Raw genomic sequence first — 20,895 nt, 5'->3', positions numbered from 1 at the left:
GGAGCGGCCACTGCACTCCAGTCTGGGCGACAGAGTGAGACTCCAACTCAAAAATAAAAGCCGGGCATGGTAGCACGCGCCTGTCGTTCCAGCTACAAAAGGATCTCCTATAAATTTTAGAATAAGCCGGGCTCGGTGGCTCAGCCTGTAATTGCGCGCCTTTGGGAGGCTGAGGTGAGTGGATTGCCTGAGCCCGCGGGTTCGAGACCCGCCTGGGCAGCGAGACCTCATCTCTACAATAAATAAAAAATTAGCCAGGCGTGGTAGCGCGCGCCTGTAGTTCCAGCTACTTGGAAGGCTGAGGCGGAAGGATCATCGGAGCCCAGCAGGTCTAGGCTGCGGTGGTTGGGAGTGACCACTTCACTCCAGTCTGGGCGACAGAGTGAGACTCCAACTCAATAAAATAAAATAAAATAAGCCGACAGTACTGCAAACTGCAAATGCTGCCAAAACCTGGGAACTGGCGAGGGCAATGTTTCACGCTGATAGCTGGGGTCCTGTGTGACCCGCTCTGCTTTCAAACCTTAACTGTGCCCCCCATGAGCTGCATGAACTTAACATAATCACTGTTTTACAAATTTGCTTTCTTTACTGTAAGAGAGAAAGTGTTCCTTTTGCCATAAGACTGTTCTGAAGATCCAAGGAGACAACAGCGCCGCGTAGCCTAAGGCATTGGTGCGGTGCTCGCCATGCCTATTTCACCTTGAGCCCCGCTCCTGAAACAGCTGGCAGGGTAAGCACCCGCCACCCTGGCCCGTAGGGCTCAGTTGGGTAAGCGTCAGGGGGGGCCCACACAGGCCCCCCAAATTCCCTCGGCCGGACTGGCGGATCTCCGGTTCCCGGCGATGATCCCTCGCCTCGGGCCTGTGCGCACAAGCAGCCCTGCGGAGCGGGGCCAGCCCCCGGGAGGCACTCGCCGACGCACCGCCCAATCGCTGGGCTCCGTGCAGCCGGGCTTACGCCTCCCTATAAAAGAACACGCTCCGGGCGGCCCCTGCCCCGGCAGCCTTTCCACGCGGCCCTCCTCGCCCGCGGCCATGGTGCAGGCCTGGTACATGGACGACTCTCGGGACGACCCGCGGCGGCCGCACCGCCCCGAGCCCGGCCGCCGGGTGGACCTGGAGCGACTGCGCCAGCTCGGGGTGCTCTACTGGAAGGTAGACGGGGCTGGGCCCCGGGGCTCGTGGAACCAGCGGGGGATGCGACCTCCGGGCCCCGGGGCCCCCGCCCGCTCCGAGGGAGAGACAGCGGCTGGTGCTCCCCGGGGCGTATCGCGCATGCGCGCCGGGGGGCTGAGTGGTCGGGTGCCGAGGCGCTGACGTCCCGGGCACGTCGCGCATGCTCAGCAGCATGGCTACTGCGGCCCCCTCTCGGCGCCGCGATGTGCTGCGCATGCTCAGCAGCAGGGCTAGTTGGTCTGCCGCCTGTTGCTGGTGCCACCATGTGCTGCGCGTGCTCTGCAGCGGGCCCAAGTGGTCCGCGGCTCCTTCCCGCTGCCGCAACGTGCTGCGCATGCCCAACAGTGGGGCTACGCGCTCTGCGTCCAGCTCCCGGTGCTGCGATGTGATGCGCATGCTCAGCAGCGGGCCTAGGCGGTCGGTGGCGCAGCACCGGCGACGCACTGCGCATGCTCAGCAGCGGGTCCCTGTGGTCGGTGGCCCGGCGCAGGAGAAGCGCTGGGCTTGCTTGACCCAGGAGTTGGTGGTGGCTGGGAGAGTGTGTGGGCTCTGCGGGTGGCGGGCTCGGCCTTTGAGCTGGGTGGAGGCTCCTCACCTGTCTGGTTGCCCTCACTCCAAGGTCCTGGTGTCTGTTCTGGCTGGGGAGGCGAGACTGCATGAGAGGTGCCCAGGGGAGGAGATGGGCCCTCCCGGAAAAAGATGGGATCCCGCAGGGTCTTGCTGCGGTCTGTCGGGCGTGTGTCCGGGAGTCGCTCCCGGCAGGCGGAGTTCGGGAGCCAGGCCCGGCGCCAGGATCTTGGGCGACCGGAACCGGGAAGGCGCGCGGGAATTGTCTTGCCTTGCGGTTCCGAGGGGGATGGAGGAGCATCATCAGCACGCACTGAAGAGCTGGGCTCAACCTCAAGGCCGGGCGCCAGCGTGAGCCCTGCCCTCTGTAACTTGATCTCTGGAGGGTTTGGTGTGTGGTCAAGCTTGCACAAATGTTCCAGTGTTTGCATGGCACTGGCCCCTACCAGCTCTCCTGTTTGCTTTCTAATGGTTTTGAGATATCCCAGGCTTACTGTAGGGGGAGGATCCGGTGAAGCCTCAGGGGTAGGCTGAGAGGTAATTGGGTCAAATCTATGAGATGTTTTTGGGTAGGCTGAGAGGTGACTGGGTCAAATCTATGAGGTGTTTTTGCTTTTCGCTGTACTGCGCTGGTGTGATTAAAGTGAAATACACTGGTTTACCCTGATGTCACTCTTTTTTTCCTTGGGAGAGAGTATTCCTGCATAACATCTTTAAGAGATCAATCTGGTCCGCATTAGACAACAGAAGAGTGACAGTGCTCCATCGCACATCTTGTTGAGTAGAGAAACTCACCTTTGGCATAGCAATACCAAAAAGGTTATGCACGTTAATTTTTATATAGTATTTGTGTTTTCCTGGGGATAAGATTTGAGGACTAAGCCTCATCCTTTTTTTTTTTTTTTTTTTGAGTCAGAGCCTCACTCTGTCGCCCAGGCTGGAGTGCAGTGACACACTCACCGCCACCACAGCCTTGACCTGCCGGGTGCAAGCAATCCTTGTGCCTCATCCTTCCAAGTAGCTGGAACTACAGGCTTGCGCTACCACGCCTGGTTTATTTTTTTAATTTATTGTAGGGATATGATTCTCAGACTCCAGGAAACCTAAGACACTTACCTATCCTCCCTAAAGTCTACCACATACAGGACTTTATCTGGATGTCAACAACCCTGGAGTTTTCCATCCCTTTATCTTAACAAAGCACCTTCTCTGCTAATTCCCCAAATTCCTAAGATAAGAACTACAAATTACCAGATAAGAAATCTTTGAATCCACCTGTTACCTGCAAGCCCCAGCTTGGAAATACCCCTCCTTACTGGGCCAAAACAATGGAAATACCACATGTATTGACTTATGGTTTCTTGTAACTTCTTCCTTCCTAAAATGTGTATAACCAAGCCACCGTTTGCAAACAGTGGGCACACATTCTGAGGGCCTCCTGAGGGTAGGTTTACCCAGGCTTAAGACCTCAAGTTTGGCTCAAGAATAAAGCATCTTAAAATATAGAGTTTGGCATCTTTTTGTCAACCTAACTTTCTGTAAGGTACCATCTTGAATACAATCAAGTGGTTTATGGTTGTTGTCATGAGAGGAAAATAAATTTTGATCTGTTGATGAAACATCAAACTCTGTAAAATATTTAAAGAGGTTTATTTTGAGCCAGGTAAGAGTGACCATGGCCTGAGGCACAGTCTCAAGAGGTCCTGGGAACATATGCCAAAGGTGGTTGAGTTGCAGCCTGGTTTTATATATTTAAGGGAAACAAGTTTACAGGCCAGGGCATCAATCAGTACATGTGGGATGTGCATTGGTTTGGCCAGGAAAGGTGGCACATCTTGGGGTGCGGGGGGGAGGGAATGGCATGCGAGGCTTACAGGTCATAGGTGGATTTCAGGAATCCTTTAATGGATGGTTGATACAGTTAAGCTATTATCTAAAGTCCTGAAATCAGTAGTGAAAAATGCCAAGTTGAGATAAGGGGGTTGTGGACACCAAGGTTGTTTTTTTTTGAGTTGGAGTCTTACTCTGTCGCCCAGACTGGAGTGCAGTGGCCGCTCCCGGCCACCGCAGCCTCAACCTGCTGGGCTCCAGCGATCCCAAAGGCGCGGGGATTACAGGATGAAGACTCTTAGGCGACTCTTAGGCGGTAGCCCTTAGAAAGAATAGATGGGAAAGGTCTCTTACTCAGAATTTAAAGGGGTCAGACTCAGTAAATCCCTCCTGGCACCAGAAAGGTGTCGAAGGGGAAAGATCTGGCTATGTTGATGGAGATTGTCTACAGATGCAAGTATGTATTTCCCCCCAAGAAAGACTGCTTTGCTGGGCTATTTCAAGATATGTCAAAGTATATTTTGGTGTAAAATATTTTTCTTTCCTTTATAGCCTGCTATCTGTCATGTTGCTATACTAGAGTCAGGTTAGAATTTAGTATCTTATTGCCACAGAGTCTGTTTTGTCATTCTTACGATCTCTATTTTATTTTATTTTAGTTTTTTTTTTTTTGAGTTGGAGTCTCACTCTGTCGCCCATACTGGAGTACAGTAGCCGCTCCCGGCCACCGCAACCTCGACCTGCTGGGCTCCGGCGATCCTTCCGTCTCAGCTTTCCGAGTAGCTGGAACTACGGGCGTGCACTACCATGCCCGGCTAATTTTTTTATTTATTTGAGATGAGGTTTTGCCAAGTTGCCCAGGCGGGTCTCGAACCCGCGGGCTCAGGCAATCCACTCACCTCAGCCTCCCAAAGCACGGGATTACAGGCTGAGCCACCAAGCCCAGCTATGATCTCTATTTAAATGTCAAAGCTAGTCAGTTGTGCCTAAACTCTGCAAGGTAGAGGGTATAATGTCAACCACCTTTTCCAGCATAGCTTAGAGTTTAGTTTTTCAGGTTTCCCTTGGTCCAGAGGGGATCCATTCAGTTGGTTGAGGGCCTTAGCATTTTATTTTTAGTTTACAGATTTATAACAAAATCTGATGTATCCATAGCTCAAGTAATCGGAGGGTTCACATTAGTGCACTTTGGGAGTTTCATTGTGCATTTGACAGTTGAAGAGCGAGAATGAGATTACAGATTAATTTTTACATGTATCCAAAAAATAAAACAACACTTATTTTAAAAGTCATCTTTTTTGCTGGGCTCTGTGGCTCAGCCTGTAATCCCGCTCAGCCTTGGGAGGCTGAGGTGAGTGGATTGCCTGAGCCCACGGGTTCTAGACCCGCTCGGGCAACTTGGCGAGACCTCATCTCTACAATAAATCAAAAATTAGCTGGGGTTGGTAGCACGTGCCTGTAGTTCCAGCTACTTGGAAGGCTGAGGCGGAAGGATCGCCGGAGCCCAGCAGGTCGAGGCTGCGGTGGCCGGGAGCGGCCTCTGCACTCTAGTCTGGGTGGCAGAGTGAGACACCAACTCAAAAAAAAATAAAAATAAATAAAAGTCATCTTTTGGGTTATTCCATGGGATCAGACCTAGTTTCTCCTACCTTTTAGTTCTGCTCTGAATTAAGTCAAAAGGCTATCAATTTAATTATGTTTACTCTGGTTTTACTATCCTGTGTATTTTTATATGCTTTCTTAATAACCATTTTGGATCAGTGGTGTCAAAAAACAAAATTACAACAAATTGATTAAAGATCTAATTGGCTTTTATTGTTGATTCACGTATTGAGACAGTCTCCATTCTACAAAATAGAATGAATGCGCCACCAGGCAATGGCAGGATGGTGGGTTTTGAAAGTTGGGAACAAGAACCAGAATAATAGGAAAGAAAGCTGATTGGTTAGTTTCAGGTGACTTTTGGTAAGTGTTAAAGCAGAGGCTTCCTTATTATGCCGACTTGTAGACTGCTATCTCCTGTTTTCAGGAAAAACTGGTCTGTTTCAGGATCTACCTGCTTCCTTTAAGTTTCACCTGGAGTCGGGCTCAGTAGTTCAGCTTGTAATCCTAGCACTTTGGGAGGCCAAGGCGAGTGGATTGCCTGAGCCCACAGGTTTGAGATCAGCTTGGGCACCTTGGTGAAACCTCGTCTCTACAATAAATCAAAAATTAGCCAGGCATGGTAGCGCACACCTGTAGTTCCAGCTACTTGGAAGACTGAGGTGGAAGGATCGCTGGAGCCTAGCAGGTTAACGCTGGGGTGGCTGTGAGTGTGCCACTGCACTCCAGCCTGGGGGACAGTGTGAGACTCCAACTCAAAAAAGAAAGTTTCAGCTTGATTAATTTGCATTGAGCTGGTCTGGTCTGTTGGGGCCTATTGCAGGCGCTTAGTCCAAAACAATGGCCTTTCATAATTTTTGCTCACAGTGGGAACAGATATGGACCATTTTTGCATATCTGTTATTAGTGACATAGCAGAGTAATAGAGAGCCCTTTCTCATGCACATTTACAAACAATTAGAAGTTATGGGGGGCCAGCCCCCCAAAAGAGATTTAGAGGGTCCCTGGAAGGTGGGGCAGCGTCGGCGAATATTCTGGAGAAATAAGGAGAAAGAAAGAGACTGGACTCTGTCTAGTGCAGAAGCCGATTCTGTAGTAGGAATAGATATTGAAAGAAAGATGGAGGGATAGATATAAAGAGAAAGAAAGAAAGTGGACAACTGTTCAGTGAAATGAGCAGAAGCCGTTTACTGGGACCAACCGTTGAGTCTTTTATCCCAAACTTTCACATGTTAAATCACAAGACTTTCACATGAACACAAAGCCTGGTAGGTGGGGGGCGTCCCCCACCTTCCAGGCGTTTCCTTAAGCATGAGGAAGAACAATCTTAATCAAATCACAAGAGTTTTACATGAACACAAAGCTAGGTTGGGGGGGGGCATCCCCGCCCACCAGGTGTTTTCCCCAAGAATGAGGAAGGATAATCCCAAAGTTATCTCACTGTTCCTCATGCTTGGTTTATATTCCTCAAAAGCAATTTAACTGACTGAATTCCTAATATCTTTCTTATCTGTGCTAATGTTACCTGTACTATAAACAACTCTTAATTATAGCTCAAACCAGTTCCTATAGAATGTGGCCCAGCCCAAAGATCAAGCTGGGCCATTTCCAGGAACAGTTGATTATGATCTCTTAACAAAATGGCTATCCTAAAATCCTATGTATCTACCTTAATTTCTATAAAAGTTTCTAATTCCTAATCCTCAGCAATAAATCTTCTAAAATAAAACCCAAATACAAACTGTAATTGTACTAAAGCCAAAACTGCAATCAGTAGAAAGTAGGAACAAAGAAATTTCTAAAGTTAGCTGTATTCTTATAAAACCTTAAGGTATCATGTTTGATCACGCTTGAACTAACATAAGTCCCTCACGTAGCATGACCTATTCTACAATACTTTCTATGAATAAGTTAAATTCAGTTTCTATTATAAGTAGAAAAAACTTACACTAATTGTAACTAAAGAACCCGTTTAAAAGAATGCAGCCCAGCCGAAAATGGAAGCTGGGCCCTTAGGAATGTGGCCCAGCCCAAAGTTTGCTGGGCCATTTCTGGTAACCCTAGATAACCATCTAAAGCTGGAAACAGCTCTCTAAATGTATATATTAATTCTACAAATATATTTTTAAATCTTATAAAGAAGCTTGTATCATGTATAAGGCTCCCAAATGTGATCTGAGTTTGAACTGTGTTAAGTTTAAAGCCGAAACCGTGGTCTGTGAGAAACGGGAACCATGGATCCCTAGAGTCAGCCATGCCTGTCATATTCTCAGAACTTCATGCTTAGATCATCAAAATCCCTGCCAGTGGGTAATGCTAAACAACAAGGAAAGGAGGAGGGAATGGGCCTTCAGCTCCTGAACCAGCCTGGTGGTCTCAAGGTCCGCAGCCCACCTGGATCCCTAATGCTTAGGCAGGCCTCCACAGCCGGCTCCCAACAAGAAGTTATATTGTTTTAATAAGAAATAAATTAAGTACCTGCTGTTATAACAAAATTGCAAAAACACCCTAAACTGGGTAATTTGTAAACAACAGAAATTTATTTCTTACAGTTGTGTTATAGGCGAAGGCACTGGAATGAGGGTTTCTTACATATCTCATGTTTGACTTGAAGTTGGCTCTGTATATGTACCAAGGTAGCTTCTTTGATTGTTGTAACTTCCCATTCCACCTTAAGGAACCATCAGCATGATTAGGAGATGTTGGGTCATTCCACAGCTGCCCATGGGCCTTGTTAATTCAGTCCCAGGAGTGGGTAAAGGATGATTAGGAGATCTTGAGTCGTGTCCTTATTAATTTAGCCTTTGGGTTGGATGAGGCCGTGGAATATAAACCTTGAGTAAGTCATACTGCCCTTGATCGGTTTTTGGTCAAGATACCGCCAATCTCCGTATAACCTGGTTGCAGAATAAACTCTCTTCCTTCCTAGTTTCTGCCTCTCGTCTTCGACTGACCATGAGGGAAGCAGCTGGACTAGTTTATCTGGGAAGAGTTGTAGAATCTGGGAAGTCCAGGATCAAGGTGTCAGCACATTCAGTGTTCCACATAGGTGGCTGTTTCCTTGCTGTGCCCTCACATGGTGGAAGGAGCAAACTACTCCCGTGCACCTCTTTATAAGGTCACGAATCCCATAAATGAAGGCTTTTCCTTCATGACTTTATCACCTTCTAAAGGTCCCACCTCTAGATGCTGTCACATTGGTGTTAAGTTTCAACATGTTAGTTTTGAGGGCACACATTCAGGCCATGGCAAATAGCACTGTGCATATTATGCCATGGATTTGCTAATTTCTGGGGTCCTCTTTGTAACAAATAATATATTAATGACTAATACCTTGAGATATTCTGAAGTTTATTGGTCAGTAGTGGTAATAAAATATACATTTTATTGCAGAACGTAAAGCAAAGGATATTAAATTCATTGCCTGTAGTTTTAAGTAGGAGTTCAGATTAATTCTGTGTGGAGCTCTAGGGAAGTGTTTCATGAAAAAAGACCAGTAAAATGGAAATTTACAGAATAGATAGGATTGTGATAAGTGAAAAAGTTGTATGGGCATTTTAGGTATAGAAAGTCTAAGGGTGTAGGATGTGACATATTAAATTTTTAGAAATAAATTTGTTTTAAATTTTTTTTTAAGTAGAGACAGGGTCTCTATGTTTCTCAGGCTAATCTCGAATTCCTAACCTCAAGAAATCCTCCACCTCGGCATCCCAAAGTGCTGAGATTATAGGAGTGAGCCACCTAATCTAACCCAAGTATTTTTAGGAGTAGCAAGTTGGCTAGGTGCTGTGGCTTATACCTATAATCCCAGCACTTTGGGAGGCTGAGGCAGAAGGATTGTTTGAGGCTAGGAGTTTGAGACCAATCTGGGCAACAAAGTAAGACTCTGTCTCAACAACAACAAAAAAGAAAAATTAGCCTGGAGTGGTGGCATGTGCCTGTAGTCTCAGCTACTTGGGAGGCTAATGCAGAAAGAATGTGCCATTTTGTTCCAGTCTGGGTGGAAAAAAAAGAAAAAAGAGTAGCAAATTATCCTATTTGGTTTGGAATGTAGATAGGCTGGGTACGGTGGCTCACGCCTATAATCCCAGCACTTTGGGAGGCCAAAGCAAGGATTCCCTGAGTCCGTGGGTTCCAGACCAACCTGGGCAATTTGGCCAGACCTCATCTCTACAATAAATATAAAATAAAAAATAAAAATTAGCCAGGCATGGTGGCATGTGCCTGTAATTTCAGCTACTTGGAAGGCTGAGGCGGAAGGATCGCCTGAGCCCAGCAGGTGAAGGCTTTGGTGGCTGTGAGATATGCTGCTGTACTGCAGCCTAGATGACAGAGTGAGACTCTAACTTCAAAAAAAATAAATAAATAGAGGAAGAAGACAGAAGTAGAAATGTCAACGGGGCCATGAGCCCATGAGATGTTTGGGCCCAGGGAAACAAACTGACCCAGAGAAATGCCATAGAGGATCGCCTAGTAGGATGATGGCAGAGAAACAGGGCACAGTCAGGGATGTGAACAGGTTGGACAGGCTTGAGGTGATGAGAGCATCACTTTGAAATGTGAAAAAGACTCCCTCAGGGTGGACTGTTGCAGAGAAGGAAGGCAGAACTCCATTATTTGTAGCTGGTGTTTTAGAGAATGGAAAATCTGTTAAGAGAAATAAACAGAGGAACTGAAGGATGGTTAGTTTAGGGCTTACAGAAGAATAAATAATAAATTTGGAGTATCATCATATGGGAGACCCAGAAAGAGAATGTTTCTACATCTCCTTGTACTAATGTGAACTCCTTTTTGTCATTTAAACTTTCTTAGCTGGATGCTGACATATATGAGAATGATCCAGAATTAGAAAAGATCCGAAGAGAGAGAAACTACTCCTGGATGGACATAATAACCATATGCAAAGATAAACTACCCAATTATGAAGAAAAGGTAAAGGAGCCCTCAGTTATTTGAAAAGGGAAACTCATTAAATTTACTACTAATAAACACAAGATTTTTGTTTTTCCTTTTAATGTCTTCATTTGGATTTTGTGTAAGAGTAGTGCTGTCTTCATAGAATGAGCTGAGAAGGAGTCCCTCCTCTTCACTTTTTTGGAAGAATATGTGTAGAATATAGAATAGTATTACTCTTTCCTTGTGATTGGAGATTTACCAGTGAGGGCATCTGGGATTGGAGTTTTCTTGTGGGAAGGTTTCATACTATGAATTCAGTTTCTTTAGTAGGTACAGGGCTATTCAGACTCTATTTCTTCTTGAATGAGCTTTAGTAGTTTGTGTCTCTCAAGCCATTTGTACATTTCATCTGAGTTGTCACATTTATTGTTATAAAGTTATTTGGAATATTTCCTATTATCCTTTTAATATCTGTAAAGTCTCTAGCACTGTCTTCTCTCATTCCTGTTATTAGTAATCTGTATATTCTCTCTCTTTTTCTGAAGGACTGGCCTGGTCTGATGTCCTTGGAGAGTGTCAGCCTTAATTGTTGCTCCGGAGACCAGCTAGACTTTAGGTGTTTTCTTAAATCACAGGCAGATGTCAGTGGGTGTCGGGAGTCTAGATGTGTCAGAAATGTGATCGGGCGCTCACTTTGGGTGTGAAAGGTGACTCCAACTCGACCTGTCAGCCTGTCAGTCCTGATGCTTGCTTGGCCTCTTCAGACTATATTTTTTCTTGCCTTACAGCATATTTTATTGTTTTTGTTGCTAGCCTGACATGCTGTATCTGTTCATAGGAACTGAGGTAAATAAGTCATTAATGTGGGGTTTTATGTTATCTGATCAGGAATTGTGCTGTGCTTAATGTTTGCTATAACTGCAGGTGCCAGAGGCTTTAGTTTCTTCTGTGTGTATGGATGTATGGTTTGGTGTTTTTTTTTTTTTTTTTTTGAGACCAAGTCTCTCTGTAGCCCCGGCTGGAGTGCAGGGGCACGCTCACCGCCACCACAGCCTTGAACTGCTGGGCTCAGGTGATCCTTCCGCCTTAACCTTCCAAGTAGCTGGAACTACAGACACGTGCCACCACTCCCAGCTAATTTTTTGATTTCTTGTGGAGATGAAGTCTCACCAAGTTGCCCGGGCTGAGCTTAAGCCTGTGGGCTCAGGCAATCTTCTCACCTCGGCCTCCCAAGGTACTGGGATTATAGGCATGAGCCACCGTGCTGGCCTTGAGATTTGTTTTTGTCTTGTTTTTTGTCCCCCGTGAAGTATTTGCTTTTCCCCAAAAACTCTTTTGTAAAGAGATTTGTTTTCTGCAGCTTTAATTCTCTTTTATTATTCTGGAGCTCTGTTAATGTGGTAGTAAGATGTGGGAGAAGCCGGGCTCTGTGGCTCAGCCTGTAATCCCGCGCCTTTGGGAGGCTGAGGTGAGTGAATTGCCTGAGCCCGAGGGTTCGAGACCCAACTGGGCAACTTGGTGAGACCTCATCTCTACAATAAATCAAAATGAGCTGGGCGTGGTAGCGCGTGCCTGTAGTTCCAGCTACTTGGGAGGCTGAGGTGGAAGGATCACTAGAGCCCAGCAGGTCAAGGCTGCAGTGGCTGGGAGCGTGCCACTGCACTCCAGTCTGGGCGACAGAGTGAAACTCCAACTCAAAAAAAAAAAAAAAAAAGATGTGGGAGAGAAGAGGCATTCTGTATTTTTATGATTAAAGCTCAGTCTTTCTACAGGCTTGAGTGTTTGGACCAACCTTTGGAAAGTGTTTCTTAGCTTCCTCTTTTCTCCTTTTAGGTAAGAGGGAGCTGGATTTGGCCAGTTGCCCTTTCCCCAGATCAGAGCTGGGGCCGGTAAACTTGTTTCCCATGGAGTGTCGGTCTTTGTTATGGGCAGAGTTCTGGGAGCATTTAAAAATGCTTCTTTTCCCCCCTGAAAGGAAATATGAGGGGATTTCTCTTGAATCTTTACTGTGAGAGCAGGGTGGGGTTGCTGGATAGAAAGCCCATAAGAGTGGGGGGGGGACCCCTAAGACTGGGCTCCCAAGATCTTTCACTCTCAAGCTAGGCCACACTCAGCCTCCAGCATTTTGTCAAAATTGCCAGGGAGGTGTTCCCACCAGTTCACAGCTCCCAGTGAATGAGCTCAGGGGTGATACCTGTATTCATCTGTCTCTCTAGATTTTAGTATAGCAGTTTGTCTCCTAATTTCAGTTCCTGATGCATGTAAGAAAAGCATGAGAGTGAGGACTTCTAAGTGCTTTACAGGTCATTCCAGAAACGAGAAGTCCCATCCTTGACTTAGCCTACCTTTCAGCATTATTACACCGTCCATGTAGTAGAAAGCATGTGCCTCCATTTCTACCCTCCTGATCTTGTGCTATTGTTGTTTTACCATTTACTTTGATAAACCACATACTACGTTGCTTTATATTTTTGTTAAAATAGTAAATGTACCTTTTTTTTGAGTTGGAGTCTCATTCTGTTGCCCAGGCTGGAGTGCAATGGCATAATCATGGCTCAAGGCAGTCTTTACCTAGTGGGCTCAGGTGATCCTCCTGTGTCAGCCTCCTGAGTAGCAGGGACTACAGGTGTGTGCCACTGTGCCTGGCTAATTTTTTTTTTTGGTAGAGACAAGGTCTTACTATGTTGCCTAGGCTAGTCTCAAATTCCTGGTCTCAAGCATCCTCCCTCTTGGCCTGCCAAAATGCTGGGATTATAGCCATGAGCCACCGTGCCTGGACTTAAGATTTATATATATATATTTTTCTGATCGTGCAAATATAAATTTATTGAGGAATTAAAACTTTTTTTTTTTTAATTGAGTTGGAGTCTCACTCTCTCACTCAGGCTGGAATGTGATGGCACGCTCATGGCTACCCCAGCGTCGACCTGCTGGGCTTCGGTGATCCTTCTGTCTCAGCCTTTCAAGTAGCCGGAACTACAGGCATGTGCTACCATGCCCGTCTAATTTTTTTGTTGTTGTTGTAGATATGAGGTCTTGCCAAGTTGCTGGGCTGGTCTTGAACCCATGGGCTTAGGCAATCCACTTGCCTCGGTCTCCCAAAGTGGTGGGATTACAGACTGAGCTTCCAAGCCTGGCCTATTTCAACTTTTGTGAGTATGAATGCCTTTAATTTTAAAAAGTTTTTATTAGACTTTACTTTTTTTTTTTTTTTTGAGTTGGAGTCTCACTCTGTCGCCCAAGCTGGAGTACAGTGGCACGCTCACGGCCACAGCCTCGAGCTGCCAGGCTCAGGTGATCCTTCTGCCTCAGCCTTTCAAGTAGCTGGAACTACAGCCACACACCACCATACCTGGCTAATTTTTTGATTTATTGTAGAGACAGGTCTCACCAAGTTGCCCAGGTTGGTCTTGAACCCGTGGGCTCAGACGATGTGCTGGGATTATAGGCATGAGTCACCACTCCTGGCCCCCAGGATCTGTTTAAATTGACTTTTTAAAAATTTTTTTACATGGACAGTAATGTCATCTGTGAACAAAGACAGTTTTGTTTCTTTCCAATCAGTATGTCTTTTCCTTTCCTTTCTTTTTTTTTGCATTGGGGTCTTACTCTGTCACCCAGGCTGGAGTGCAGTGCACGCTCACAGCCACCACACCCTTGACCTGCTGGGCTCAGGTGATCCTTCTGCCTCAACCTTCCAAGTAGCTGGAACCACAGGCACATACCACCATGCCTGGCTACTTTTTTAAAATTTATTGTAGAGATGAGGTCTTGCCAAGTTGACCAGGCTGGGTCTCACCAAGGTGACCAGGTTGGTCTGGAACCTGTGGGCTCAGGCAGTCCTCTCACCTCAGCTTCCCAAAGTGCTGGGATTATAGGCATGAGCCACTTTTTTCTTATCTCTTTAACTAGGGGAGTCTCAGTCTTTAGTGAGCTTATGCCTCTGGACTGTGGACTTCACCAATGCTTCTCAGACTCCCTTTGCCACACATTCCCCCACGTGGGACATGAGGACTACAGGGTATTCAATCACAACATCCCCTTGGGATTCTGGAGGGGACTGGAGTCAGGTATTTTGCTTTATCTTGGTCAGTTAGGCTCTGACAAAAATCTAGCAGGTTGGGATCTGGCTAACTAATTTCTCCTCAGTTCAGATCTTCTTAGGGACCCAGTACTCTGATATATTTCAAAATGGTCTGTTTCTTTTCCCCCTGCCAGAAGCATAAGATAATTTTTCTCTGTTATTCACTATGAGACTCTGGTAGAGCTTTTGCAGATCAAGTGCACAAAATTGTGGGACCCCTGAAGACAGGGTCTGGAGTTTTTAACTCTCAGACTTGTCTACACTGAGCTTCCAATAGTTCATCAATTACAGTTCAGGTTTCCCTACCCTGGCACTGGTTCCCATGGAGATTTCTGCTCTGATTAATTGTAATTATTTGTCTGTCTCTTCAGTCTTGGGGGTGGTGGTTTGTTCTGTGACCTCACTTCTCTTTTAGAATTACAAAGAGTTATAGATTTTTCAGTTTGTTCAGCTTTTATTTGTTAGGATGGAGTAGCAACTTCTATAAGCTCCTTAGAAAACACAAGCAGAGGATTCAACAATACAGAATCAAACTAAGAACAAAAGAGCTTAAGAACATGGAAATTGTTAAAAAATAGATATAGTGTGTGATTTTAGTTCCTTTGCTCTATATTGAATTATTTTTGCTGTTGGGAGCACAGATATTGTCTTCAGTTCTCACTGAGTACTCCAGTGATTCATTAGATTCTCTCGGCTTTGAATGGTTTGACTCTAACTTGGAATTTTAGATTACCCCGCCTCAAGAGGCTTGTCTGATGTTTTTTTTCTTTTGAGTTGGAGTCTCACTCTGTCGCCCAGACTGGAGTGCAGTGGCCACTCCTGGTCACTGCAGCCTCGACCTGCTGGGCTCCGGTGATCCTTCTACCTCAGTCTTCCAAGTAGCCGGAATTACAGGCGTGTGCTACCAACGCCTGGCTAATTTTTTGATTTATTGTAGAGATGAGGTCTCGCCAAGTTGCCCAGGCAGGTCTCGAACCCGTGGGCTCAGGCAATCCACTCACTTCGGCCTTCCAAAGCCCGGGATTACAGGCTGAGCCACCGATCCTGGCCTGTCTGATGTTTAATGTTAGTAAGTTATATTATGTTCATTGTTATCTTCCAGAAGAGCTTTTCCCCTGGTGTAGAACTCGCTTTTTTTTTTTTTTTTTTTTTTGGTGACAAGGCTTCACTCTGTCCCCCAGGGTGAGGTTCGGTGGAATGATCCCAGTTTACCACAACCTTGAACCTTTGGGCTAATGTGATCCTCCTGCCTCAGTCTCCTAAATAGCTGGACTACAGGCACATACCACCACACCCAGCTAATTTTTCTATGATTTTTTTGTAGATATGGGGGGAAGGGTGTCTCACTTTGTTGTCCAGGCTGGTCTTGAATTCCTTCTACCTTAGCCTCCCAATGTACTGGGATTACATGCGTGAGCCACCAGGCATGGCAAACCCTCCTCTTGATATAGGCTTATCTCTTGCTTTCTATAACAGCCTTATTTTCTGATGGTCTTTAGTTTGTTGTCAGTTTCCTTCTGATTAGATTAGCCTGTGTCTTTGGCAGGAGTCCCACACAGTGGTGTTGTGTGCACAACCATGCATACTGTGAAGCTCTGTGAAGTTCCCAGTTTTTTCCTTTGTAACTTTAGTTATGAAATGTGTGGAGACTTGCTTTTAGACTGACTATCCTGTTTTGCATCAAACTTTCACTCGATATTTTTAGTAAGTCTTGATGATTCCTGTCTAAATCGATTATTACTATCATGGTTGTAAAAATGGTGATCGACGTGGAATTGGTTTCCTCCTGTCAGGAATTTCTTTCCTATCCATTTATCATCCATACAGCCTTGTGGGTTTCTTGTTTTACTTATTGGTCTATGATCCATTCTTTTTTGAGTCAGAGTGTCACTCAGTTGCCCAGGCTGGAGTGCAGTGGCATACTCATAGCCACCACAGCCTCAACCTGCTGGGCTCAAGAGACCCTTCCGCCTCAGCCTTTCCAAGTAGCTGGGACTATTGACATGCACCACCATGCCCGGCTAGTTGTTTGATTATTGTAGAGATGTGGTCTCGCCACGGTGCCCAGGCTGGTCTTGAACCCGAGGGCTCAGGTAATCCTCTCACCTCAATTTCTCAAAGTGCTGGTATTGTAGGTGTGAGGCACTGCACCCAGCCTACGATCCATTCTTACTGCAGTTCATTTTAATGTTCACATTGTTCCAGACCTGGCAAGCGGGAGCATCTTTGTCTGGTCCTGTCCTTTGACACATCCCCACCCCTTTACTTTCTGCATCCATGATGTGTCCAGGCTCAGCTCCTGTTTTCCTTGACCCGTCCTCGGTCAGAAGAGGGACTGATAACTGGTATTTAGAAACTCAGACAGGAATGCTGCTATGAGGTAATTGTGTCCAGGTCCTGTCAGTGAACCTTGAGTAAGGTGTGTATGTACATGTGTGTGTGCGAGTATGTGCATGTATCAGATCATTAGTTCAGACCGACACTCTAATTCCAGTCATAGCTCCACAGGATTTTTCTTTTCTTTCCCTCATTCTGTATTTGTATCTCTTTTCTCCCACTCTGAAAAGTCCAGTTCCCAGTCATATCAATATTTTGACTCGTTTTCTCAGTCCTATAATACACATACAATAGTTTATTTATTTATTTTTGAGTCAGAGTCTCACTCTGTCATTCAGACTGGAGTACAGTGGCCACCCAGCCTCGACCTGCTGGGCTCAGGAGATCCCATCACCTCTTTCTTTTTTTTTTTTTAGAGTGTCATTCAGTCACCCAGGCTGGAGTGCAGTGGCACGCTCATAGCCACTGCAGTCTCAACCTGCTGGGCTCAGGCGATCCTTCCCCTCAGCCTTCCAAGTAGATGGAACTACAGGCATATGCCACCACATCCAGCTAATTTTTATTTTTATTTTTATTTTTATTTACTGTAGAGATGAGGTCTCACCAAGATGCCCAGGCTGGCAATCCTCTCACCTCGGACTTCCAAAGTGCTGAGATTGATTATAGGTATGAGCCACTGCGCCCGGCCTCACCTCAGCCTTTTAAGTAGCTGGAACTACAGGTGTGAACCATAACGTCCAGCTAGTTTTTTGATTTATTGTAGAGACAAAGTCTCACCAAGTTGCTCAGGCTGGTCTCAAACCCGTGGGCTCAGGCAGTCCTTTCGCCGCAGCCTCCCAAAGGGTGGGATTACAAGCATGAGCCACTGTGCCTGGCACACACACAATAGTTTAAGCATGGCTGCACCCACACCATTGCAGACAATGGGTTTGTTACACAGAGCCTAAGCTTTATTTGCAGTTCGTTCTTAGACTGGAGGGTAGATTAAAGTACCATGTTCAAAATTTACTTCGATTAATTTCTTTTCCCTTTGTGTGCTTATGAATATATTGTTTAATTTCAAATTCAAGGTTTTTCCTCCCAATCTTGTTTTAATTTAATTTGATTTGTAAAACAATAAAATTTGAAATCAAAACTAAACAGAAAGCTACCTCACCTTCTCCCCTCTTTTCCACACTGTTTCCACCTACCTCCTCTTGATAACCAATTTCATGTTTCTGGTTATCATAGTGTTTTTTATGAAAAGAGCATGTTTATACATATATAATGATGGGACCATATGTGTACATATATATGTATATTATTTCTCCTTTTTAAAAGAGTTCCCTCAGCCGGACTTGGTGGCTCAGCCTGTAACACCGCACCTTGGGAGGCTGAGGTGAGTGGATTGCCTGAGCCTGCAGGTTCGAGACCTGCCTGGGCAACTTGGTGAGACCTCATCTCTACAATAAATCAAAAAATTAGCCGGGCATGGTAGCACGTGCCTGTAATTCCAGCTACTTGGAAGGTGAAGTGGAAGGATCGGTGGAGCCCAGCATGTCGATGCTGGCATGGCCATGAGCGTGCCAGTGTGCTCTAGCCTGGGCGTCGAAGTGAGACTCCGACTCAAAAAATAAAAAACGCTAACTCAATGAGGTGTTCATGTGCTTTACTAAATCTCATCATAAGTGGGGATTTTTTTCCCATACCATTATAGGTTTTCCAGTTATGTATAAACTCTGTATAAGGAAACTTTAAAACGCTCCTGATTGGGGGAATGGGGAGTGTTAACAATGCAAGTAGAGTAGGATTTGAATGGGGAGCATTCTGGGTGAAGGCTGCATGGATATTTACTGTAAAGTCTTTCACATTTTTACACATTTGAATATTTTAATTATAAAATGTTGAGGGGCAAAGACCTTCAGGAAGACACAAAAGTAGACTCAAACAAATAGGAATTGTGTGCGACTGTCTTTCCCTAACATACATGTGGCTTCTCCCTGTGACTGCTGAGTGCACGGAACTGGGGTGGGCATAAGCCGGGGCCAGGGTGTCTCTTGTCTTGCTGTGTGAGGTTGGGCCAGTGACTTAGTCTCTCTGTGCCACCATTCCTGCATCTGTCAGATGGGGATGGCAGAGTCCCTTCATCATGGGTGGTGAGCATTCAGCGAGTAAATAGCCGTCAAATGTTTGGGATATTGCCAGGCACGTGCTGCTATGGAAGTGTTTCTTCTTCCTGTTGGTTGATGATGGTTTCATAAAATATCCTACCTCTGCCCCTTAGGTGTATTATAATAATTCTTATAGAGTATAGTTTTCATTTTTACGGGGAGAAAACCCATTTACTGCAGTTCTGGTCTCCTGAAGGCTCAGGCTTCGGTGGGTCCGTGCTAGTGTGTGTGACTGGTCCAGCAACTTTCAGAAATCTCCCTTCTGTGCTAGATTAAGATGTTTTATGAGGAGCACTTGCACTTGGACGATGAGATCCGCTACATTCTGGATGGCAGTGGGTACTTTGATGTTAGGGATAAAGAGGACAAGTGGATCCGGATCTTCATGGAGAAAGGAGACATGATAACGCTCCCTGCAGGAATCTACCACCGCTTCACGGTGGATGAGAAGGTAAGAGCCACTGTGCTTTATCCTGAAGTCTGTCCTGCTGGTGTCCCTGGCCATGGCATCTGGCCTGCGGGGCTGCGTGACCCTGCAGGCTGTGATCAGCATGGCTGCAGCCCAGAGCCCCTTGCTTGGTGCTTCACGGAGAGACATACCTGTAGCCGTAGTGGGGACTCTCGAGGTGACACCTCCGCAGCCCCTACCTGTGATGTGGGTGGACGGGGTTGCCCCTGGCAGTGCATGTGCCACAGCAGGCGGATGCGGAGTGAGTCTGCAAGCAGTCCTGCTCCAGCTCGTCCTTTGTTTTTAATTCTAGGAGTATGTCTGCATTGCTATGAGATGTCTGCAGGGCTGTTACATTGAGCATTTCGGTTTTGGAATTTAACAGTAGTGCAATCCAGTCATTAGGATTGCGGCCAGGCGCCATGACTCAAGCCTGTCATCCCAGCACTTTGGGAGGCCAAGGCAAGAGGATTGTCTGAACTCAGGAGTTCAAGGCCAGCCTGGGCAACTTGGCAAGACCTCATCTCTACAGTAAATCAAAAAATTAGCCGGGCATGATAGTGTGCACCTGTAGTTCTGGCTACTTGGAAGGCTGAGGTGGAAGGGTCACCAGGAGGGTCAAGGCTGCAGTGGCCATGAGTGTGCCACTGCACTCCAGCCTGGGCGACAGAGTGAGACTCCAACTCAAAAAAAAAAAAAAAAAAGAAAAGAAATACATAAAGTAGTGCTTGGGTTTTCTCGAGGTGATTTGGATTAAAGCTGAGATATAAGTTGAATTTTCAAATAGATAATAAATGCATACGGCTTAACATTCAGAATTAAGAGAGGGTACACAGTGAAAAATTCTTCTCTGACCCCTGTCCCTAGCCTCCCAGTTTCTCTCCCTGAAGGTACCCAGTATTGCAATTAAAAAAATATTTTTAAGAGAGTTTTTATGCATATTAAAGTGAATGTGAATCAGTATTCTCTTTATCCTCCTTTTTTTTGAGTCGGAGTCTCACTCCGTCTCCCAGGCTGGAGTGCAGTGGTATACTCACAGCCACCACAGCATCGACTTGCTGGGCTCCAGCGATCCTTCCGCCTCAGTCTTCCAAGTAGCCGGAACTATAGGTGCATGCTACCACACCTGGCTAATTTTTGATTTATTGTAGAGATGTGATCTTGCCAAGTTGCCCAGGCTAGTCTCGAACCTGCGAACTCAGGCAGTCCACTTGCCTCGGCCTCCCAAAGTGCTGGGATGACAGACTGAGCCACCGAACCTGGCCTATCCTCCTTTTTACACAGAAGGTAGCAGACTGTATGTTACTCTGCATTTGCTTCTAGTGATATGCTTTGGGGGTCGTTTTATAAATAGGTTAAGAGTCTCATACCTGATTTATAGCTGCATAGTATTTCATTGTTGGATGTGCCCTGATTTTTTTTTTTTTTTTTTTTTGAGTTGGAGTCTCATTCTGTCACCCAGGCTGGAGTGTGGTGGCACGCTCACAGCTACCACAGCCTTGTCCTGCTGGGCTCAGGCAGTCCTTCCACCTCAGCCTTCCAAGTAACTGGAACTACAGGCGTGTGTATTTATTTAATTATTAGTTTATTGCAGTGAGTGGATGATCTCCAATGATTGGCGTATAAGTTGTTTCCTTTTTTTTTTTTTTTTTTTTGAGTTGGAGTCTCACTCTGTCACCCAGACTAGAGTGCAGTGACCGCTCCCGGCCACCGCAGCCTCGACCTGATGGGCTCCGGCGATCCTTCCACCTCCGCCTTCGGAGTAGCCGGAATTACAGGCGAGTGCTACCATGCCCGGCTGAT

The 20,895-nt window shown here is 46.1% G+C and overlaps 1 protein-coding gene across 1 annotated transcript in view; it reads left to right on the top strand.

Moving 5' to 3' along the window:
* The first annotated feature begins 1,028 nt into the window (after nt 1–1,028).
* Nucleotides 1,029–20,895, top strand: part of ADI1 (acireductone dioxygenase 1) — a 21,750-nt gene continuing 1,883 nt past the window's right edge. Inside the window, exons 1-3 of the mRNA XM_008061664.1 lie at nt 1,029–1,157; nt 9,990–10,109; nt 18,916–19,095. Coding sequence (XP_008059855.1) covers nt 1,038–1,157; nt 9,990–10,109; nt 18,916–19,095 — 420 coding nt within the window. The 5' untranslated portion in view covers nt 1,029–1,037. The remainder of the gene's footprint in view (nt 1,158–9,989; nt 10,110–18,915; nt 19,096–20,895) is intronic.

This window comes from Carlito syrichta, unplaced genomic scaffold (genome assembly GCF_000164805.1).
Source record: "Carlito syrichta isolate Samal-C Ts95f unplaced genomic scaffold, Tarsius_syrichta-2.0.1 Scaffold305409, whole genome shotgun sequence".
NCBI lineage: Eukaryota > Metazoa > Chordata > Mammalia > Primates > Tarsiidae > Carlito > Carlito syrichta.
This window is presented reverse-complemented; position numbering and strand designations above follow the sequence as displayed.